General features: G+C 36.4%; 3 protein-coding genes and 4 non-coding genes across 7 annotated transcripts; 2 read left to right on the forward strand and 5 right to left on the reverse strand.

The window, feature by feature from the left end:
• The first annotated feature begins 318 nt into the window (after positions 1 to 318).
• On the forward strand, positions 319 to 2991 carry LOC100806768 (U-box domain-containing protein 4). The gene is made up of 2 exons (XM_003534824.5): positions 319 to 1869; positions 2554 to 2991. Exons 1-2 carry the CDS (start codon positions 559 to 561, stop codon positions 2617 to 2619), a joined length of 1377 nt encoding a protein of 458 aa, XP_003534872.1. The 5' UTR covers positions 319 to 558; the 3' UTR covers positions 2620 to 2991.
• Positions 2992 to 4724: 1733 nt separating this feature from the next.
• On the reverse strand, positions 4725 to 11530 carry LOC100814449 (inositol transporter 4). Its single transcript, XM_003534687.5, has 7 exons — positions 11359 to 11530; positions 8299 to 8432; positions 7810 to 7880; positions 7396 to 7731; positions 7072 to 7179; positions 5766 to 6371; positions 4725 to 5338 (listed from the first exon to the last, which is right to left on the reverse strand). The coding sequence occupies exons 2-7, from the start codon at positions 8423 to 8425 to the stop codon at positions 4853 to 4855; spliced, it is 1734 nt and encodes a 577-aa protein (XP_003534735.1). The 5' UTR covers positions 8426 to 8432; positions 11359 to 11530; the 3' UTR covers positions 4725 to 4852.
• A 315-nt stretch (positions 11531 to 11845) lies between these two features.
• TRNAL-CAG (transfer RNA leucine (anticodon CAG)) lies at positions 11846 to 11926 on the reverse strand. Its single transcript has one exon. It is a non-coding gene; the product is annotated as a tRNA-Leu (tRNA).
• Positions 11927 to 12535: 609 nt separating this feature from the next.
• Positions 12536 to 16080, forward strand: LOC100813201 (thymidine kinase a). Its single transcript, XM_003534833.5, has 4 exons — positions 12536 to 12969; positions 14822 to 14966; positions 15191 to 15312; positions 15524 to 16080. The coding sequence occupies exons 1-4, from the start codon at positions 12662 to 12664 to the stop codon at positions 15777 to 15779; spliced, it is 831 nt and encodes a 276-aa protein (XP_003534881.1). The 5' UTR covers positions 12536 to 12661; the 3' UTR covers positions 15780 to 16080.
• Positions 16081 to 16904: 824 nt separating this feature from the next.
• LOC112997964 (small nucleolar RNA SNORD96 family) lies at positions 16905 to 16993 on the reverse strand. The gene has a single exon (XR_003263012.1). It is a non-coding gene; the product is annotated as a small nucleolar RNA SNORD96 family (small nucleolar RNA).
• A 282-nt stretch (positions 16994 to 17275) lies between these two features.
• Positions 17276 to 17380, reverse strand: LOC112997953 (small nucleolar RNA snoR109). The gene has a single exon (XR_003263002.1). It is a non-coding gene; the product is annotated as a small nucleolar RNA snoR109 (small nucleolar RNA).
• Positions 17381 to 17625: 245 nt separating this feature from the next.
• On the reverse strand, positions 17626 to 17717 carry LOC112997963 (small nucleolar RNA SNORD96 family). The gene has a single exon (XR_003263011.1). It is a non-coding gene; the product is annotated as a small nucleolar RNA SNORD96 family (small nucleolar RNA).
• Positions 17718 to 18473: the final 756 nt, after the last annotated feature.

Raw genomic sequence — 18473 nt, forward strand, 5'->3', positions numbered from 1 at the left:
CTGCACTCTCATCACATCCACACGTGCCAATCCTTCCTTATTCTTTGACAACTGTATTTTACTCTTTTCGTACAGCTCCCATGTCACCAAACCAGGACATTTCCGTCATTTCATCCAGACACTAAAAAGCTCGCACAAAACGACGACGGTTCTGCCCAACGCCGACGACCCCACATGATATTATCCCAATCTCGTTCCTCAGTACGTTCACCTTCCGACACATTTCTCACCGTCGATTCAAATGGGTCCCACCTTTTCACCACCGACTGTCACACTACAAATCTGAACGTCCTGTGATTATAGCCCGCCCCGCATACCAAATCCCTCCACCACTCACACTCACAGCCAAATAAAAATAATAGTAATACGAAAATAAAAAAAAGAAAAATCAAACAGTTATTCTCCTTCTCCTTATTATTATTATTATTCGTCGTCTTCAACCTGGCGCAGCCTTCACTCACTTTTTTCCACTATGAAACTCTGAACTGAGAAATAAATAACATTACAAAACGCTAAACCCTAATCTTCTGCAATTCGTGTGCGTGGAAAGGTTCGAGAATGGTTTCGCTGGAGGAATCTCGCTCTAATTCGAGCCGTTTCCCCTTGGCGAGGAGTTACCAGTACCACTCCTCGGTTTCGTCCAAAACGCAGCGTCACATCGGAAGGTCCATGCGCACGATACGCTCCAGTTTCTTCCAGGACGACAACAGCAGCAGCTGCTGCTCCTTCACCGAGAAATCCACGTGTCTCTCGGAGAACCTCACCGACTCCGTCGTCGACCTCCGTCTCGGCGAGCTCGCGCTTCGGAACAGCAAATCGGTGAAATCCTCTCCGGCTGAGGAGGACCTCCTCGATTTGTCGCAGGCCTTCAGCGACTTCTCCGCCTGCAGCAGCGACATCTCCGGCGAGCTACAGCGCCTCGCGACGCTGCCGTCGCCGAAGAAGAGCGACGTCTCCGGCGATAATGAGGCGCCGGAGCTGGAGATTGAGCCCTGCATGGGGTTCCTGCAGAGGGAGAACTTCTCCACGGAGATTATCGAGAGCATTTCGCCGGAGGATCTCCAGCCGACGGTGAAAATGTGCATCGACGGCCTCCAGTCGCAGTCGGTAGCGGTGAAGCGCTCCGCGGCGGCGAAACTCCGGCTACTAGCCAAAAACCGCGCCGACAATCGCGTTCTGATCGCGGAGTCGGGCGCCGTCCCCGTCCTCGTTCCGCTTCTCCGGTGCAGCGATCCGTGGACGCAGGAACACGCTGTCACCGCACTGTTAAACCTCTCTCTCCACGAGGACAACAAAATGCTGATAACCAATGCCGGAGCAGTTAAGTCTCTGATTTATGTTCTAAAAACCGGAACTGAAACTTCGAAGCAGAACGCGGCCTGTGCGCTCTTAAGCCTTGCATTGGTGGAAGAGAACAAGGGCTCGATCGGGGCTTCCGGTGCGATACCGCCGCTGGTTTCTTTGCTTCTGAACGGTTCGAGCAGAGGGAAGAAGGACGCGCTGACGACGCTTTATAAGCTGTGTTCTGTTAGGCAGAACAAGGAGAGAGCGGTGAGTGCCGGCGCAGTGAAGCCGCTGGTGGAGCTCGTGGCGGAACAGGGGAACGGCATGGCGGAGAAGGCCATGGTGGTGCTGAACAGCCTGGCGGGGATTCAGGAAGGGAAGGACGCGATTGTGGAAGAAGGCGGAATTGCTGCTCTTGTGGAAGCTATTGAGGATGGGTCTGTGAAAGGGAAGGAATTCGCGGTTTTGACCCTTCTTCAGCTCTGTGTTGATAGTGTCATAAACAGAGGGTTTCTTGTTAGAGAGGGTGGGATTCCTCCTCTCGTTGCTCTTTCTCAGACTGGGAGTGCTCGAGCTAAGCACAAGGTTAGTCATACTCTAATCAAACCTCTATTCGATCATACTAACAAACCTCATATCATTATTTTTTCTAATCGACAAATGTTAATGGTTAGTTTTTGTTAGCAGGATGGATAGAATCCAAGAACCCATGACCTTTTCCTCCTTCTTAATCAACCAAACCTTATATCTCCCCTAATCCTATCATTATGATATACAGATAGCATGATTGTTAACATAAATTTAGGTGAATTTTCACTTGTTTGATTTTAAGTTGACAAATTGATTCTAGGTCAGAGTTGATTTTGAGTTGACGCAACTAGTTTTATTGTATTACATAAAAAATTTAGCTGAGATTTGCTACTAACTTGCTTTTAGAAAAAAAAAACCATACATAAATGGTTTTACTTCAAAATTAATTCTGCAAAATGAATTTTATTCAGAATCATTTTTGCAAATGCTCACCCATGCTATGGATCATGGAAGAAGGAAAAAATTGTTGCTTTGAAAGTAATAATAGTACTTTTGAGTTGTCCCAACTGAAATCTAAGCATACGCTCAGACACATACTAAAATACTAGTTTGATTGAGTCTTTTCTTAAGCATTACTAGGCGTTGCATGTAAGTATGTTTTAATTGTAATTTGGGGATTTATGGTCATGTTCCAGAATGGACCTGGATGTTAACGCTTCAGGCTTGTTTAATTTGCAGGCTGAAACGCTTCTTCGATATTTGAGGGAACCAAGACAAGAGGCAGCATCTACTTCAAGTTCTTAGATAAGTGATTACATTGCTACTTGGGAAGGTGGTAATTATACAATGTAATTGGTTATTGTGTATATAGTGTTTTTGATGGTTTGTACAGTGTGGCTAAGATAGTTGGAATGGGAACCGTGTTTATCGAAGTTAGATGAAGCTAGCGATCTATAGACTGACCCTTTAGATGTATGAATATAGCTAGGTTTGGGAGTTTGCTTTCCCTTGTTTTGATTTGCTGGTGTTTCCTGGAGTTACATGGTTGTCTTTTTAAGGGTTGATTAGGTTCCCTTTTGTTTAGGTGACCCTAGTTTTGTGGAAAGGGTTTCTGATTGTATTATTATATGGTAATTAATTTGCGCTCGTAATGAAAGTACGGAGCTTGTACTTCAATTGGAATGTTTGTGGTCATAATTTCTCTTAAGTCAACACAGAGCTTGAGTTTCGTTTATTTAGATACTGTGTATTTGCACAGGCTAGATCAATTGGAGTGTGGTGTTTTGACAATTCAACTCTTCCTTTGAAAACGTATACACAGTACTTTATTTAATTCCTTATTTCGTGCTACTTTTCCATGAAATATTAGAATATGCTTGCCTTGAGAGTTGAGAAATAAAAATATGGAATATGTTCTTGCTGAAGTCGACATAATCAACATATAACTGAAAATTGTAAAAGTTCTAAAAAAGACAGACGAGTCTGTAGGAAAACTTTTTTTTATATTCAAAGTTCTGAAAAGAGTAAAGCATGACTCAGATAAATTCAGTTAAGATGTTTAGATGGTACTGGAAGATCTTAACCCAGATCGAAAGAAATGTTTGGTAGTGAAAAAACCATGTACATGGGTGAGATTGGGACATGTTTGGGCGGGTGTTTATATGAATGGTGTGGGTCCCTCTGCGGCTCACCCGCTGCATGCTACCATATCAAGTCCCAAGTTACATCTGTATGGCAAATCATAGCCCCACCTCACAGTTTAATTCCACCACAGATTGCATCATTTTTGCCGTACTATTTTTCCTCATCTAGCACCTTGCATCTTTATTTTTATTTTCTTTTCTCCCCCTTTCAAATCTTCTTGTCGCTTATAATAATCACCAATTAGCTGGCAGAACAGGTATGTTTTGTCCTGCCATTTGTTTGGATGGTTGCACTTTCTAATCTTGAGGTTTTGAATTACCCGTGTCGGTGTTCTCTTCTTTCATTCATTTAAAACTATGGGTCTTATATATATTATCATTAGGTTCATTGCTTGCATCATCAAAAGGCGAATCTGTTTGGTGGTGAGATGGTACTGGTTTATCTGAAGCAAAAGTTTGTAACATCTTGGAACGTAGAAGATCTCACAAAGATAGTTGAATTTTCACGTTTTCTATCACTAAGCTGCTACCACCTCTTTGGTATTTTGCAGAACTTCTACTCCAAGTTGCTTTCAAACTATTCAATTTTTACATCTACGCCATCACATGAGAAAATGAAAAATCAAATAAAATAGATTTATTAGACTATCTGTATCTAGATATACTATTCAACAACTTTTAACAATAATTTAATCCCAACCAATCAAACTATTTTGGGGGCAGGAGGGTGTCTATAAGAGTTATACACTTAATGTTACTCATAAATTACTTCTATTTATGATAACATGTATTGACTAAGTTTGCCATTAGTTCTGCTTATATACCAAGGGGGATTTTTTAGAATGATTCATAACAACAACAACTTCCTTTTAGTTGTTTTTTCTTTATAAATTATATTATATGTTTAGTACTTCTGTTTGAAATTAATAATAATAGCTGATTATTTATCATACTCTGATTTAGCAAACTTTTCCCCAAATCTGTTCAAAGAAAGGAATAATACATGGGAATTAAAGTTTTATAATTATAGTTTTCTTCACGAGCTGGAATTTGGGCATTCTATTTGTTTTATAAACATGAATATTTCACAGCCATGACCATGTGATACAAATATCATTTTGCCCCCAAATGTCTATGCTCTTTTGGTAATTTAATGCATAATTTTTTTTTCCTACAATACAATCAACAATCTTAAACCTAAAATATTAATGAATTATTAATGAATTAACATACCTAAACATAAATTTACTTTTCTCATAATCAATTTTTTTTTGGGAAATAGAAACAAATTATATATAATTGGTATTTATTATAATTATAATATTTTCCACAATTCATTCAAATAAGTTATATAAGTTTGTTTGAAGGCTTGAACAAAAGAAGTGACAGTATCATTAAGCCAAGTCTTGTTCTTTCCCTTTGTTATCCTCATTTTTTCTGTTAAATGGGAAAGGTTTGAAGCCTTTCTGAAGCATTTTCTCCACCTCCTCAAACTGAAGGCCTTTGGTTTCAGGCACTAATGCATAGATGGCCACAAGTCCTATAAGGGAGAACCCTGCAAAGAGGAGGAATGTGCCACAAGTGCCTAGAGTTTTTGTCATGCTTAAGAATGACTCACTCACAATGAGATTAGCACACCAGTTGGAAACTGCTGCTATACCCCCACCAATACCTCTGAACCTCAATGGATAAATCTCAGAGTTTAGAACCCAAGGCACAGTTCCCATTCCAGGAGAGTATGCTATGATATACAATCCAAGTATTACAACAGCAAGGATTCCAATTTTGCTTGGACAACCCTTAGAAAACCATACACGATTTTGTGCTTGACACATGCCTCTCATACTCTTGTCTGCTGCCAAGCATGCTCCCGGAAGAACCTATCAGATAAAGACAGAATGAACTCCTGCTTAATCAAGCTGAATATTATTTGGGGAAAGTCCAGGTTTTCACATATTCTTAGCAAAGAATGAAACTCATATGACAATAGAATTTAATTAGAATGTAAAGGATTTTTACATTATCATTCTAAGTGTGTTTGGTTTCACATCCCAGACGTGGTTTTTTCACATTTACTGAGAAGTTTATAGTTGTAGCTTCCACATCTCAGACGTGATTTCTTACTTCTCAATGAGTTTCCAAACACAAATTTAATTATAAATTGTCATGTATGGTAAGATTGTTGTTGACTTTTGTAATAACTGCTTTAAAAGTTATGTTTAGGATGATATCTAATTGGTTGATTGTGTAAAAATCTTTATACTAGCACTATATCAAAAGTAAACTCAAATCTTTAGTAAAACTTACATCACTCTCGCTGCTGGCACAAAAGGCACAGTCCACTTGCAAACAATGCATGCAGTTCCATGAGGAGAAATTTGGGGCCTTTGTGTAAGCCTGGCATGTAGAGTTAGCACCAAAGCTAAGGGTATCCTGGTTACTGATGGCAGGAGCATGATGAGCTGCTTGGTTAAATGTAACACTTAACATTATGAGGCAAACGATTATGCCAATCATGGATATGAGCATCAACTTTCTCCTTCCATATCTATCAATAAAAAGCATGCTCAAGATAGATCCAACAGCATTCAAACCAGAAGTAACCAGAGAAAGGGCAAGAGCTGTGGAGTTGGAAGCAATTCCAGCAAACTGAACTATGGTTGGGCTGTAATACATTACAGTATTGATGCCAACAAGCTGCTGAGCCACTTGGACAGTGATGCCCGCATAGAGTGCTCTTCGAACTACATCATTAGCCAAAACATTCTTCAGTTTCTGTGCTAGACTATGCCCAATCAAACCTTCCTCTGCCCTCTCCGCTTCAACTGATTCTTGCATGGCTCTCATTTCCTCTTCAACTTCACTGGGACGGTAGATTTTTGACAGAATATGCTTTGCCTCCTCTTCCTTGTTCTGAGGAAAATAAATTAAATAGTAGACATGAAATAGACTCCAAAAATGGTTTTTTTACAGGGTAGCAGAGTTGTTTCATGTTCAGTATATCTGCAAATTTTATGATAGTTGCTGAGAGTCTAACATAGAAACATAGGCGGAGTTTTTAACCAAATTGAATGACATCATGTGATTTATATAGCTAACCTTACCTGGTGGATAATATTTTGCTGTTGTTGTGATCGATTGTTTACACAGTATATTTATGAAAAATTAAGATTTTACTCTTGATAATTCACAAATGCAGCCATGAAATGAAAGTCTGATATCTAAAAGTCTTACAGAAAAAATAAGAAACCTAAGGACTTATTTGTGCTTTATGTTAATTATTCGAAGTTAGAAATGAAGTCATGTTCAATGCAATTTAAAGACTCCTATGCAAAGGTAAGAATTTAGTTGCACTTTATACACACCTCGCAACTAAATTTATAGCAACTGAGTCCGCTCAGAAATAATTAACCTTAACATTATGCAATGTGAATGTGAAATATAAGAGCGATTAAGTTTGTTTTTTAGCTGGGATAGAGCATTTAAGCAAATATTTTGTCACGAATAGAACAAGTTTTTTAGGATATTTAAGAATCTGTCTAAAAGAATGCACGGAAAACTCAATTTTCATTGGCATGGCAGGGGAAATATGATGCTTGACAAACAGCATTACCTGTCTATAGAGCCATCTAGGTGACTCAGGGAGGGACAACATTAACACGAACTGTATCACAGCGGGAACTCCTGCCACCCCAAGCATCCAACGCCAGGTTCCAGGCGCCTGAAACAAATCAAATTGATGACAAGAAAACAATCACTTTATTATGTGTTCGTTATATACACCATTCAAGTTAATGAACTTCAAATAATGGAGTTATAAGATTGGCTTAGTGGTTGAAGAGAGGTTGTGGATTCAAATCTCTTCCACTAACATTGACCTTTAAAAGAAATGAACTTCAAATAACATGTCCTTTCAATCATGCATATGTATGCGTACCTTGGTGAATGCCAAATTGACGAGGTAAGACAGAAATTGGCCACCAGTGATGAGAAAAGCATTGATACTGACTAGAGCACCTCTGATCTTAGCTGGGGAAGCTTCAGAGATGTATAGAGGGGCTGTCATAGATGCCATTCCAACTCCCAAACCAACAAACACTCTACCAACAATGATGACCCATGGAGAAGGAGCAAGGGACATAACCAAAGCACCAATAAAGAATACAACATCAGCCACCAAAATAGTTCTCTTTCTCCCTAGCTTGTCATTTATCCACCCTCCCAATGCAGCACCAATTATGGCTCCAGCAACAGCCATACTCACAATGGTTTCCTGCAAAACATTGGATAAAGAAAAAAAAATCAATCCAACCCCACTAATTCCAAATGGAAGATAGCAAAACAAACTTACTTGAAGCCATGTTTTCTTGTCAACTTGGTCAAAATCATCACGGATGTATAACAAGGCCCCAGAAATCACCCCTATATGTGAGTAATTTTGTCAAAAATAAATGTCATCTAATGTAATCACAACAGCATCAACATCTCTAGTAGTAAACACATATTGCATGTTTGGTTTTGCAATGAGTAATCTAAAATCACGTTGGAACATCAGCTAACATGATTTTAGACTAATATTCACAGGTTTGGTCAAAAGTCAAAGCATTATTTCTCAAGTACAAAATTGATTCTGTGTTGAAATAATTTTCCTATGTGTTGGATAAGAAAAATTTAGACTAAATTTGACTATTAACTTCAAAATCAAGGGTGTAACTTGAGCATTTAAACATAAATTGTTTGACTTGACAATCAATTATAACCGAATAAATTTTGTAAAATGAATTTTAGAAATAATCAACGAGAGGAAAAGTGAATTGAACAAGGCTTGTATTTGTGTGACCTGTATCATAACCAAAGAGGAGACCCCCTATGCCAGCAGATAAAGCAAGGCGCATGATGTAAGGTGATTCAGTTGTTCTGCGCCAGCATTCTGTGAACTCGGTCTTGCTTGCGACCCTTTCATCCATCTTGATGCTTGAAAGGTTACAGAAGCATGGAAGTGAAGTGTGTGTAAAAAACTCAAAATAGAAGAACTTGGTTTTCAAGTGACTTAAAAACGTATGTGAAACTTGTCTGAATCCAAGTAAAGATAGTTAATAGTTTTCATGCAGTGGCGAAATCCTGATGTGGGGGTTAAAGTTCTGTCAGGAAGGCAGTTTGACATTATGCAGCAAATGCAGACTCTGTTTAGTAAACGTGTTGGACCCACATGCCCTGTTAATGAATCCTAACTAATGATGATTTCCATAGTTCCCCAAACCCAAAGTACATCTCCAATTCTGCACTCTTTCCCCCAGGTTCCAGTCTTCCGGAAATTCTTATTATTGTAATTTTTGGAAACCAACGTGTATGTATGTGTTTATTGGATTTGTGTTCAATAATATTCATGCTGGATTATAAATTTATTATCTTAATGTCAAACTGTTATCATCTTTTCCTTAACTCCCACGTACATGAATTGATTTTGGAGTTCATTGTGAGCATGCTTGGAATACGTCATGGAATCATATCCGATACCGGAAATGCGTAAAACTAATTAAATGACATAGAAGGACACATCTTTACATTAATGTGCTGCTGAATCAAACAAAAGCTATTTGTGTGTTTGGATTCTAGTTCATTATGCTCTGACGTGATGGGTAACTTGTTTTTAGTGCATTTAGATGTGATAATTTCTTGAGACATAGATCACAAATAGTAATTCAGACACGCACAATATGATTTCTATATATATATATATATATGATCTTTTCCTTAATTCATAGATCTTTGGGATACGGAAAATGTGTCAAACTATTTAAATGACACAAAAGCTATAATGGATTTTCGCCTATTAAGCTCTGGCGAGACAGGTCACTGAAGCAACAATTAGTTGCTTTTAATGCATTTTGATTTGATAATTTCCCGTGACGTGGATCGTAAATAATAATGCAGACACACACTATATGAATTTTATATACGTCTCGAAATTAACACTTTGCTAGTTTGTTTGGTTACTAAGAAATAGAAGGCAGAGGATGGAAATATGAATGGGAGAAATATTGTGTGGTTGGTGGGATAGAAATAGAGTGGAAAAAATTAAAGAAATAAAAATAGTTAGATCCATTACTCATTTTCACTTACCTACGTTTTTTTTTTAATTTATTTATCTTCAATCAAACAACTTCAATTTTCATTTACATTTTTTATTTCTATCCATGATGCTTCTTTTCTTCTTATCGAACGAATCTAAAGGCTTTTGAGTGTATTATGTTTTTGCTGCATCAGATTATTAAGTCTCAATAGGTTTGTTAAGGGTGCCTTTAACAGTTTCATGATAACTTGTGTCATATTCTTTTTGCTGCTTTTTAAAGGGCTGGACAATACTCTTATGTTTTATGGTTTAGTTTTGTTCGAGTTTTGGTTATTATGTGGGAGGGGCTGTTTTGAGGTCTTCTTATGTAGCAGACATTTTGTTGAGTTTCATGCAATTGTGCTGCAACTCTCTTTTATAATACATGTTCTTAGTCTTTAAAAAAAATCATCAACTCCTTGATCTATACTAAACATGATTGCCATTTCGTGTTGAACGGTTGGTCCTCTTTAAAAGGATATTGAATTGGAACTAGGTTTATCTTCCTATCAATTAATTAACATTCCAATTGCCATTACATGACTATAGTCCCCAAGGGACGGTGTAGAAATCTATTAGATGGGGGGCTGATTTTTTTCTTCTTCTTTTGTAATTTTTTGAATGTCTAACATATAATAAATAACAATTTTATTTGCTATCATAATAATAAAAAACATCTAACTGATTTTAATTAATTTTACAGTAGTTATCACTTTAACCATTATCTTAATAACAATAAATATAATTATTTTTTTACAATTTTATACTATTCAATCTTAACCACCATTATTTTATATTAATAAAATTTATTTTACAATAACTATCTTAAATATGCATATGGATATACAAAAGAAATACCAAGGGAGGAGGGGCCAGATGATCCGTGCCTGCCCTCCTCTATATCCGTCATTACTCTACACGAAAATATGTGTAGATAGGAAGGAAAAATTACCAGCTTTTGAACTCTGGCTACTTTTTTTTTTTTTTTTTTGTTCTGAAAAGAACTTTGGCTACTTAAAAAACTCAAAATGAGAAAAAGCTATGGTATTAACATCAATCATAATGTCAGACCGTACCAATACAAGAGAGAATTGTAAATTAGTTATACTTATGGATTAATTGTTTATTTGGTTTGTTAATGTTTGCATTTACCAGTTAGACTTGAGGATATCTGAAGTCCCATAATCTCAATAATTATATATATATATATATATATATTTAATATATATTGAACTAATCATTAATCAATTTGATCATTAACTTATTGTCTCGATGATTAAACAGATTTTCACAATATTGGTCAGTAGGATGGTATAGACTTACTAGTGCAATGATCACACAAAATTAGTCTTTGTAGTCCCCACAATTATTTTGTGTGGTCAAAATGTAATATTACTCAAAAATCGCGCACGATAAAAATTGAAATGCAAAACTGAAGGGTTTGTATCACTTCAACAATCATCTTCTTGAGAATAAAAAAAAATCATCTTCTTTAATTTGATTGTTTGCTAAAATTGAATGGAATCTCTTCACAATCATAATCATCATTTGAAATCTGATATGTACTCCCATTATTTTTTATGCATTCGCACTAATTTGATGCATGAAACGGGTGAATATCCTTATCCTTCCGTCCATGTAGTTAAACGCTAGCGTGTTAATTTAATTACAATAGAGAAACTTTGATGAAAATAATTAGATCGGGACAAAACCAAAAAGTGACACTAACAAGAAAATCAAACACAAACAATAACACAAGTTAGGAGCTTAGTTTTTTCCATCCCTTACCGGCAGTGACACTGCGGCAAATCTCCGCAATTTTGATTCCAACAAACTCAAACTCTGCTCCTTCTTCAGTTCTTTTTCTTCGTTGATGTCTTTCTTTCTTTGAGAATGTGGACTATTGCAAATTCGGGACCTTCTTTAGTTCTTTGCCACAAGAATAAAGAGAAAATACTCGTCCCACTTCGGAAAAGTCAAGGATAATCAATTTAATACTTTGTTTTGGTGGGGAATTTTTCACTTCTAAAATCATTCCCGTTTCTTTCATTTAAGTTGGTTAATGGTTTCACTCAACTCAATCCTTAATCCGATAGTTCTACCTTTTTGCCATTGGCATTTTGACTTGTGACAAAGTCAGGCCAAAGAATTTACTTCTTGAGCAAACATCCAATCCATTTCCTGAAAAGATTATTCTATACCCAATCTACTCATGAGATCCACAATCTACAATATTATACATAAGAGAAATTATAAATAAAAAAATAGTAACCATTGTCAAGAATGGGATTCGAACCCATGCCCTTTCGGACCAGTACCTGAAACTGGCGCCTTAGACCAACTCGGCCATCTTGACATTTATTAAAGACTGGCCTATAACATTAAATAACAAAAATAACTGACTTTAGCCGATCAAAATTAATTTTCATGAATGCTCACTCTAAACAGTAAGCACATTACAAAAGTAATTTTTTCAAAGGATTAATGAAATTGTTTTTTCTTTTTATTTTATTTTTATGTTAGATTTATCTTGAAACACATATATAATATTTCTGCTTTCTATCTTTTTAATTTAAAAATGCACTTAGGAAAAAAAGACTTAATTATATAATTACTCTTTTTTAATTATATTTAAGATTTAATTTGGCGTCCCAATATTAATTTCATCTCTCAATTATTATTTAAAATAAAATAATTATATCATTTTTATTAGATCGATTAATTATTTGTCAGAAATCAATATTTTTTTTACATTGTCAACACAATTAATATAAAACATCATATCTTTTAAACTTTATTTAAATTGAGACTTTTACATTAGTTGACAAGTTGTGGATTTAAAAAACACAGCATTTCACATTAAAGGAAAAAGATATAACTGTTTTATTTTAAATAATTAAAAGACTAAATTAAATATATTAATAATTAAGAGATTAAATTAGATCGAAAAAATACATTACAAGTTGCTATAACTTAAGCAGTATGAGTCTGGTTCCCTGGAGAGTGGAGATTACCCTCCAACTCAAACAGCATAGCATAAAATGCGAAATCTTTGTTCCCAGTTGCAAAACCCTTAAACCCCTTCCACGCCATGAAGTCCCTTCTCAACCCAAAGTTCTCAGCTTTATCTCCCAAAGCTTCTCCTTTTGCTCTGTTCTCACTTCCTTCTTCTCGATTCTCCTTCCGCAGCAACCCGCGTCGAATCCCCAATCGTCTTCTTCGCCTCAACCCATCACCCTGTTCGTCCAATAATTTCTGTTGCACCATTCAAAATCGAAGTTTGCAAACGGAGCCCTCGCCGCCTCCCTCCGGCGAGATTCACGTCATTGTGGGGCCCATGTTCGCCGGAAAAACCACATCGCTCCTTCGTCGGATTCAGTCGGAAACCACCAACGGCAGGTCAACTCTTCTTCTCTCTTTGTCTTTAGCTGTCTTATTAAGAGAACAAAACCCTTTTACGTGAAGTGGTTATTTGTTTGTTTATTTTTGTTTATCTTAATTCCTCTGATTGAGTAATTGGTTGTTGAGTGTAGTTTGTCATGGTTAGATGCATTTACAGTTATAGTGGCATCTTGCTTGCAACTATTGATTCCCAAAGTCATTATTGTCTTGTACTTTGACTTGGAAAGACTTTTTTTGTGCAATGCCATATTCACTGGTCTGATATGGTCAACTTTGAGGTCAAGCCTTGCAGAAGACCCCAACCGAGTAAGGTCTTGGAAGGTCTGTGTATGTCCTATGAAGTATGGACTCTGGACACGGACACTTCGACACCACTAATATCTAAAATATATGATGCGGGAACACTGCATACACACACAAACAGAGAGATTTTAATTAAATGAAATACGAGTAACATATAACAAAATGTCTAAATTGATGGTATATTCATTTTTTTTAAACCAACCTTCTATGTTTTTTCAAGTGTATTAGTTGTGTAAAGGTGGCGGCTTAAGTGTTTTAAGTCAACTAAAAGTAATTTTTGAATCCTGGGTTGGTGAAGGTAATTGGGCTCTTGTGCCAAACGGGATTGGCGATGCATCAAAGAGCTTATTCTCTGATGCTGCAGGAATTCATATTCTGGAAATCTATAAACCTCACCAACAAGCTGATTAGATTTATCAGGTAATTAGAGATATTGCCTCTATTTTAAAGGATTTGGGCTATATTCCTCATTTAAGTATAAATTGATGAAGACATGCTCCTTATGCAATGGAAAACATAGGATATAGACATTCTGCTGCTTAAAATTTTGGTTGATTAAATTAGCATGGTCCTCGACAAATAGGACATGATGCTTTCAGAATATAAACAAAGTTATGGTTTGCAACGAAAGTTTCTGAATTACAGGTTGTAGATTTGAAGTGGAATAGTGAAACATAAGGGATTTTGAGCTACACTAGTATATACATTCTTCAGTGACATAGGAACAATGTGTCTTCAATGCTACATTTGGCAAACTAATAGGTGATAGCCAAGTTGATATTTTTTTTCCCTCCTAGGAATCAGTATGCAAAATTTATGAATAGATCTATAGTCTACATGCCAGTTAGTATGATCTAGTTCTTTATATTATCCAATCATAATCATTTTATATTCTCTTAGAAACATACCTCGCTGACATATGCTTGACTGTTGTAGATTTTCTGTTTCCTATATTTACATGAATGGTGGATCTCATATTGCCATGGTTGCTTTTGTTGCTTACCCCCACCCCATAAAGAAAAGTCCCCTACATACGATTTCTCTAATGGAAATAAGTTTTTTTTTGGTAAGACAATGTGGTGCCCTCTCACATCCTTTGGGTATGAGTCTAATCTCTCCCCAAGCATTGGAATGTTGTCTTGGCCCCGAGCATAAGGTGCTTCAGTGGGTTTTGAATACCTATAATAGTATAATGTATCTTTAACCTGCCTGCTTGGCTCTGAGCATAAGGTGCTTTGGTGGGTTTCGAATTTCTATTCTGCATCTAATGTCTCCTCACCTTGAGCTCAATTTTTCCGATTGAGTCACACCTAGTGGTTGGAAACAAATGGTTCCTTACTTTCATCTTTTGGAAAGCAAGGAAAGTTAATTCTGGATGTGGATACTGATAGAATCATATGTGATGCTTATGTTGCTGTGATGACTCTGGATGTATAGCAAGTTCCTGATTGTGATTTTTGTTTATCTTTCAGGAAACAAACTAAATGGTTTAGCAATAGCATCATTCATAAGGTGCATATTTTAATTTTATGTTTCTTTGATGCAGAAATGTAGCAATAATTAAATCAAGCAAGGATACAAGATATGGATTAGACTCAATTGTTACACACGATGGTGCAGAATTACCATGTTGGGCACTGGAAAACTTATCTTCATTCAAGCAGAAGTTTGGAATTGATGCTTATGAGAAGGTATTATAGTTTGAAGTTCTGTAACATGTATTTATTTATCATTTATACCACAGAAAATTCAATGTATAGTTGTGTACATGGACTGATTTGACTCTAATTGGTTATTATATGATTGGTTTGTGTGATGCGTGACTGTTGATAATTTTATTTTTTCCCCTTCCCCTCCAATGTATACTAGTTTACTACCTGCATTTTGTTGACTCTCAACTGATTGATGATGACAGCTGGATGTGATTGGTATTGATGAAGCTCAATTCTTTGATGACCTTTATGAATTCTGTCTTCAAGCTGCTGATCATGATGGAAAAACAGTAATAGTTGCTGGACTAGATGGTAACTATTTGAGGTAATACTACTTAAGTTTTAAAATTTTCGTTTTGTTTCGTGGGGTTGCAATGAAGCCATAATTTCAGATGTTTAATCATAACACAAGCTTGACTTGTTCCATGTAAATTCTATTTGTTTATACTTGTGTTACTTGGGGTTTTACCAGTAGGTTATGGTTGGATTTTACATTATCGCGTCCACGCTGAAGGTGTTTCTACATTTACTGGCAGGAGGAGCTTTGGTTCCGTCCTTGATATAATTCCCCTTGCTGATTCAGTAACCAAGTTAACTGCCAGATGTGAAATCTGTGGGAAGCGTGCTTGCTTTACCCTGAGGAAGACACAGGATAAGCAGATTGAGCTGATTGGTGGTGTTGATGTCTACATGCCTGTGTGTCGCCAGCACTATGTCAGTGGACAGGTAGCCATGGAAGCCACAAGGCATGTCCTTGAATCTCACAAGGTTGAATGTGCCTCCCATACATAAGCTGCTCCACATTTCTTAGCGGTTACGTACATGCCTAGTGTTTATTCATGGTTGTGCCATATCTTATATTGAAAGAAACGAGTAGGTTATTTTTCAATGTCAATTTAGTTTCAATGTTTGATTCTAAATTGAAAGCTAGTATTGATTTGCTCCATTTTATGGACTTGGATTAAATAGTTCAGAGAAGAGACGAGGGCCAGGGAGTATGTAACGCCCTTCTTCACATTGATGTATGTTTTGTTTAGATTGAGGTTTGGTGTAGCTCGGGACTATATATAAATGTGGATTAAATATTAATCAATCTGAAAAATATGTTTAGTAGGCTATGTAACTTGATGTGAAAATTTTCAAAAAGTTTAATAATTGCAACATTAGTCCAATTCAAATTAATTCATGACACCAGTTGAGAAATCTCTGCCACTTTAGTGTCACTGCTATTCCAGTTTCCAATCCTCATGTGTTCAACATTGTGCTTGTATCGGTGAATGAAAAGGAAATCCGAATTCTAACCCCATATGGAAGAAGGCAATAATACATTTATGTTGGATCTTTTCTTCAGAGAATGAGAATGCGAGGCTAACCACCGTTTAAGTGTAACAATGTTACAGGCAAAAAAAGATTTTGCATGTAATCTATTCCTTTCCCAAAGCAAAAAAAAAAAAAAAATCAAAAGCAAGAAATTGCTGTTTAATTGTAGTCCTTTCAGTGTCTTGTGCGGTTCGGCCAGATTAATTATTTCGGATATCAAAAGAATTGTTGTTTAGCAATACTGTTAAGTTATCATCCGGGTAAAAAAGTTATATTTGATCCTTTAGGATGGATCCTATAGAATAAATTGGTCATTCATCATTTTTTTTGTGATAATGGTATTCATTTTCCAGGGTTTAAAATATTTTGTTTATTTATAAATTTATGATTCTCTTAATTTGAATATAAAATTTTCGTTCTTTCTTTTCCTTCCAAGACTCTGTTAAAGATTTCTCTTCAAGCACTTACATCATGGCAAACTACAGTATATCAAAACATAATACTAACGAAATCAGCAAGCTTAGTAACAAAAAAGATTATCTTCAATTAATAAAATCACATAAAGGGAACGAAAATAAAATAAAACTAGTACAGCCACGACCTCAGAATTGCAGAATAACATCAAGGCATAACAAAGCCATTCAGTCCCGAAAGATGGTTATGGTAATTGCTATCATCATTGGCAGGTGGCTATACTGTGATTCGTACAGACAAATGAAAAAAGTTGGAAGCACACTAGCAATCAAGAAAGTTAGCTTCGAACATTCAATTTTAGAGAAGGCAAATAAAAACATTATTGTGTCTGTAGGCACTCAGAATCAAGAAAGTGACCCTTTTGAGTGTTCAATGGAAGAGAAGGGTCTCTGAAAACAGAGAAATCATAGGCTTATTTTCCTCTTCTCCCCTTCTCAGCACAAAACCTAAAAGGGTCAAACAAAAAAAGAAATGAACTTTAAGAGGAAGAAAATGAATGTAAGAAGCTCGGTAAGCAGATTGGTTGACAGAGACCCAAAAAGGATATCACAACAACCGGCCAGTAAGCTTCTGAAATTGAATTAATTTAGCTACAGCCACTATGGCACATTCAAGATCAAGGGTACAGCTTTTTTTGCTCCAACCCTTCCCTTGGTACATGTAGCATCACCACAACTACACCCAAATCAAATAACTAACATTTTTCAATTGGGATAATTGTCAAAACACACACAAGGGCTTGCCCACAAAAAATTCAAGACTTCTAAATCACTAAATCAAAAGCCATTTTCACAACACCAAAAACTTGTATCTTAATAAAAATAATAAGAACAACAATAATAAGTAGCCTCAGAATTGCAGAATAATAACAGCAAGGCAAAGAATGCCATTCAGTCCCGAAAGATGGTATTTGGTTATTGATATCATCATTGGCCAAATTTTGATCTTAGAATAACAACACAAAGGAAAGGAACGGACTTTGATTCTTCACCTAATTTTCTAATGGAAAGCTTTGAGAACAGAGAGGCGGCACCAAAGTGAAAACTAGGTTTAAAAGAGTGTTTCTCTTGCTATACCCATGATTGCAGTTTGCGTGAATGTTTATAGATGCTGGACTTTGCTGATATGGGCCTATGGGCCTCCTTCTTTGTTGCTTTATTATGTTCAATAAACCCAGTTGACAAAAAAAAAAAGGTAATTGCTATTTCCAATCCCCTATCACCAATACACTTTCCTTTTAATTTTTCTCTCAGCAATTCCCTAAAAAAAATACACTCCCCTTTATTTATCAATGCTTCTTCACCACCAGAATTATACACTCCCACACGACCATACCCCTTCATCACTTTGCAATCTGCAGTGTGTGGTGCCAATTGGAAAATGTGCACATTTAATCAGACCACCACTGATCCTTTTTGATTCTCAAAGTGAAACCTTGCACAAAGAGGGATTCACATTTTACAACAAAAACCACCATCTCTCGTCTAGAGAGAACTGATTGAATCCAACAACACCACAACAGGTTTTAAGCAATAGTTAGTTATTCAAACTTTTACTTATTCGATTCTTCCTTTCGTAAGTGTGTTCTGGGTTGGGTTGTTGAGTCTCTTTATGATGAGGACATATGTATTATCATGACGACCTTTGCTCTTGGATTGAATATATGCCTCGGTGGATTGAAAAGGTTTTTTT

The sequence above is a fragment of the Glycine max genome, chromosome 9 (assembly GCF_000004515.6).
Source record: "Glycine max cultivar Williams 82 chromosome 9, Glycine_max_v4.0, whole genome shotgun sequence".
Taxonomy (NCBI): Eukaryota; Viridiplantae; Streptophyta; class Magnoliopsida; order Fabales; family Fabaceae; genus Glycine; species Glycine max.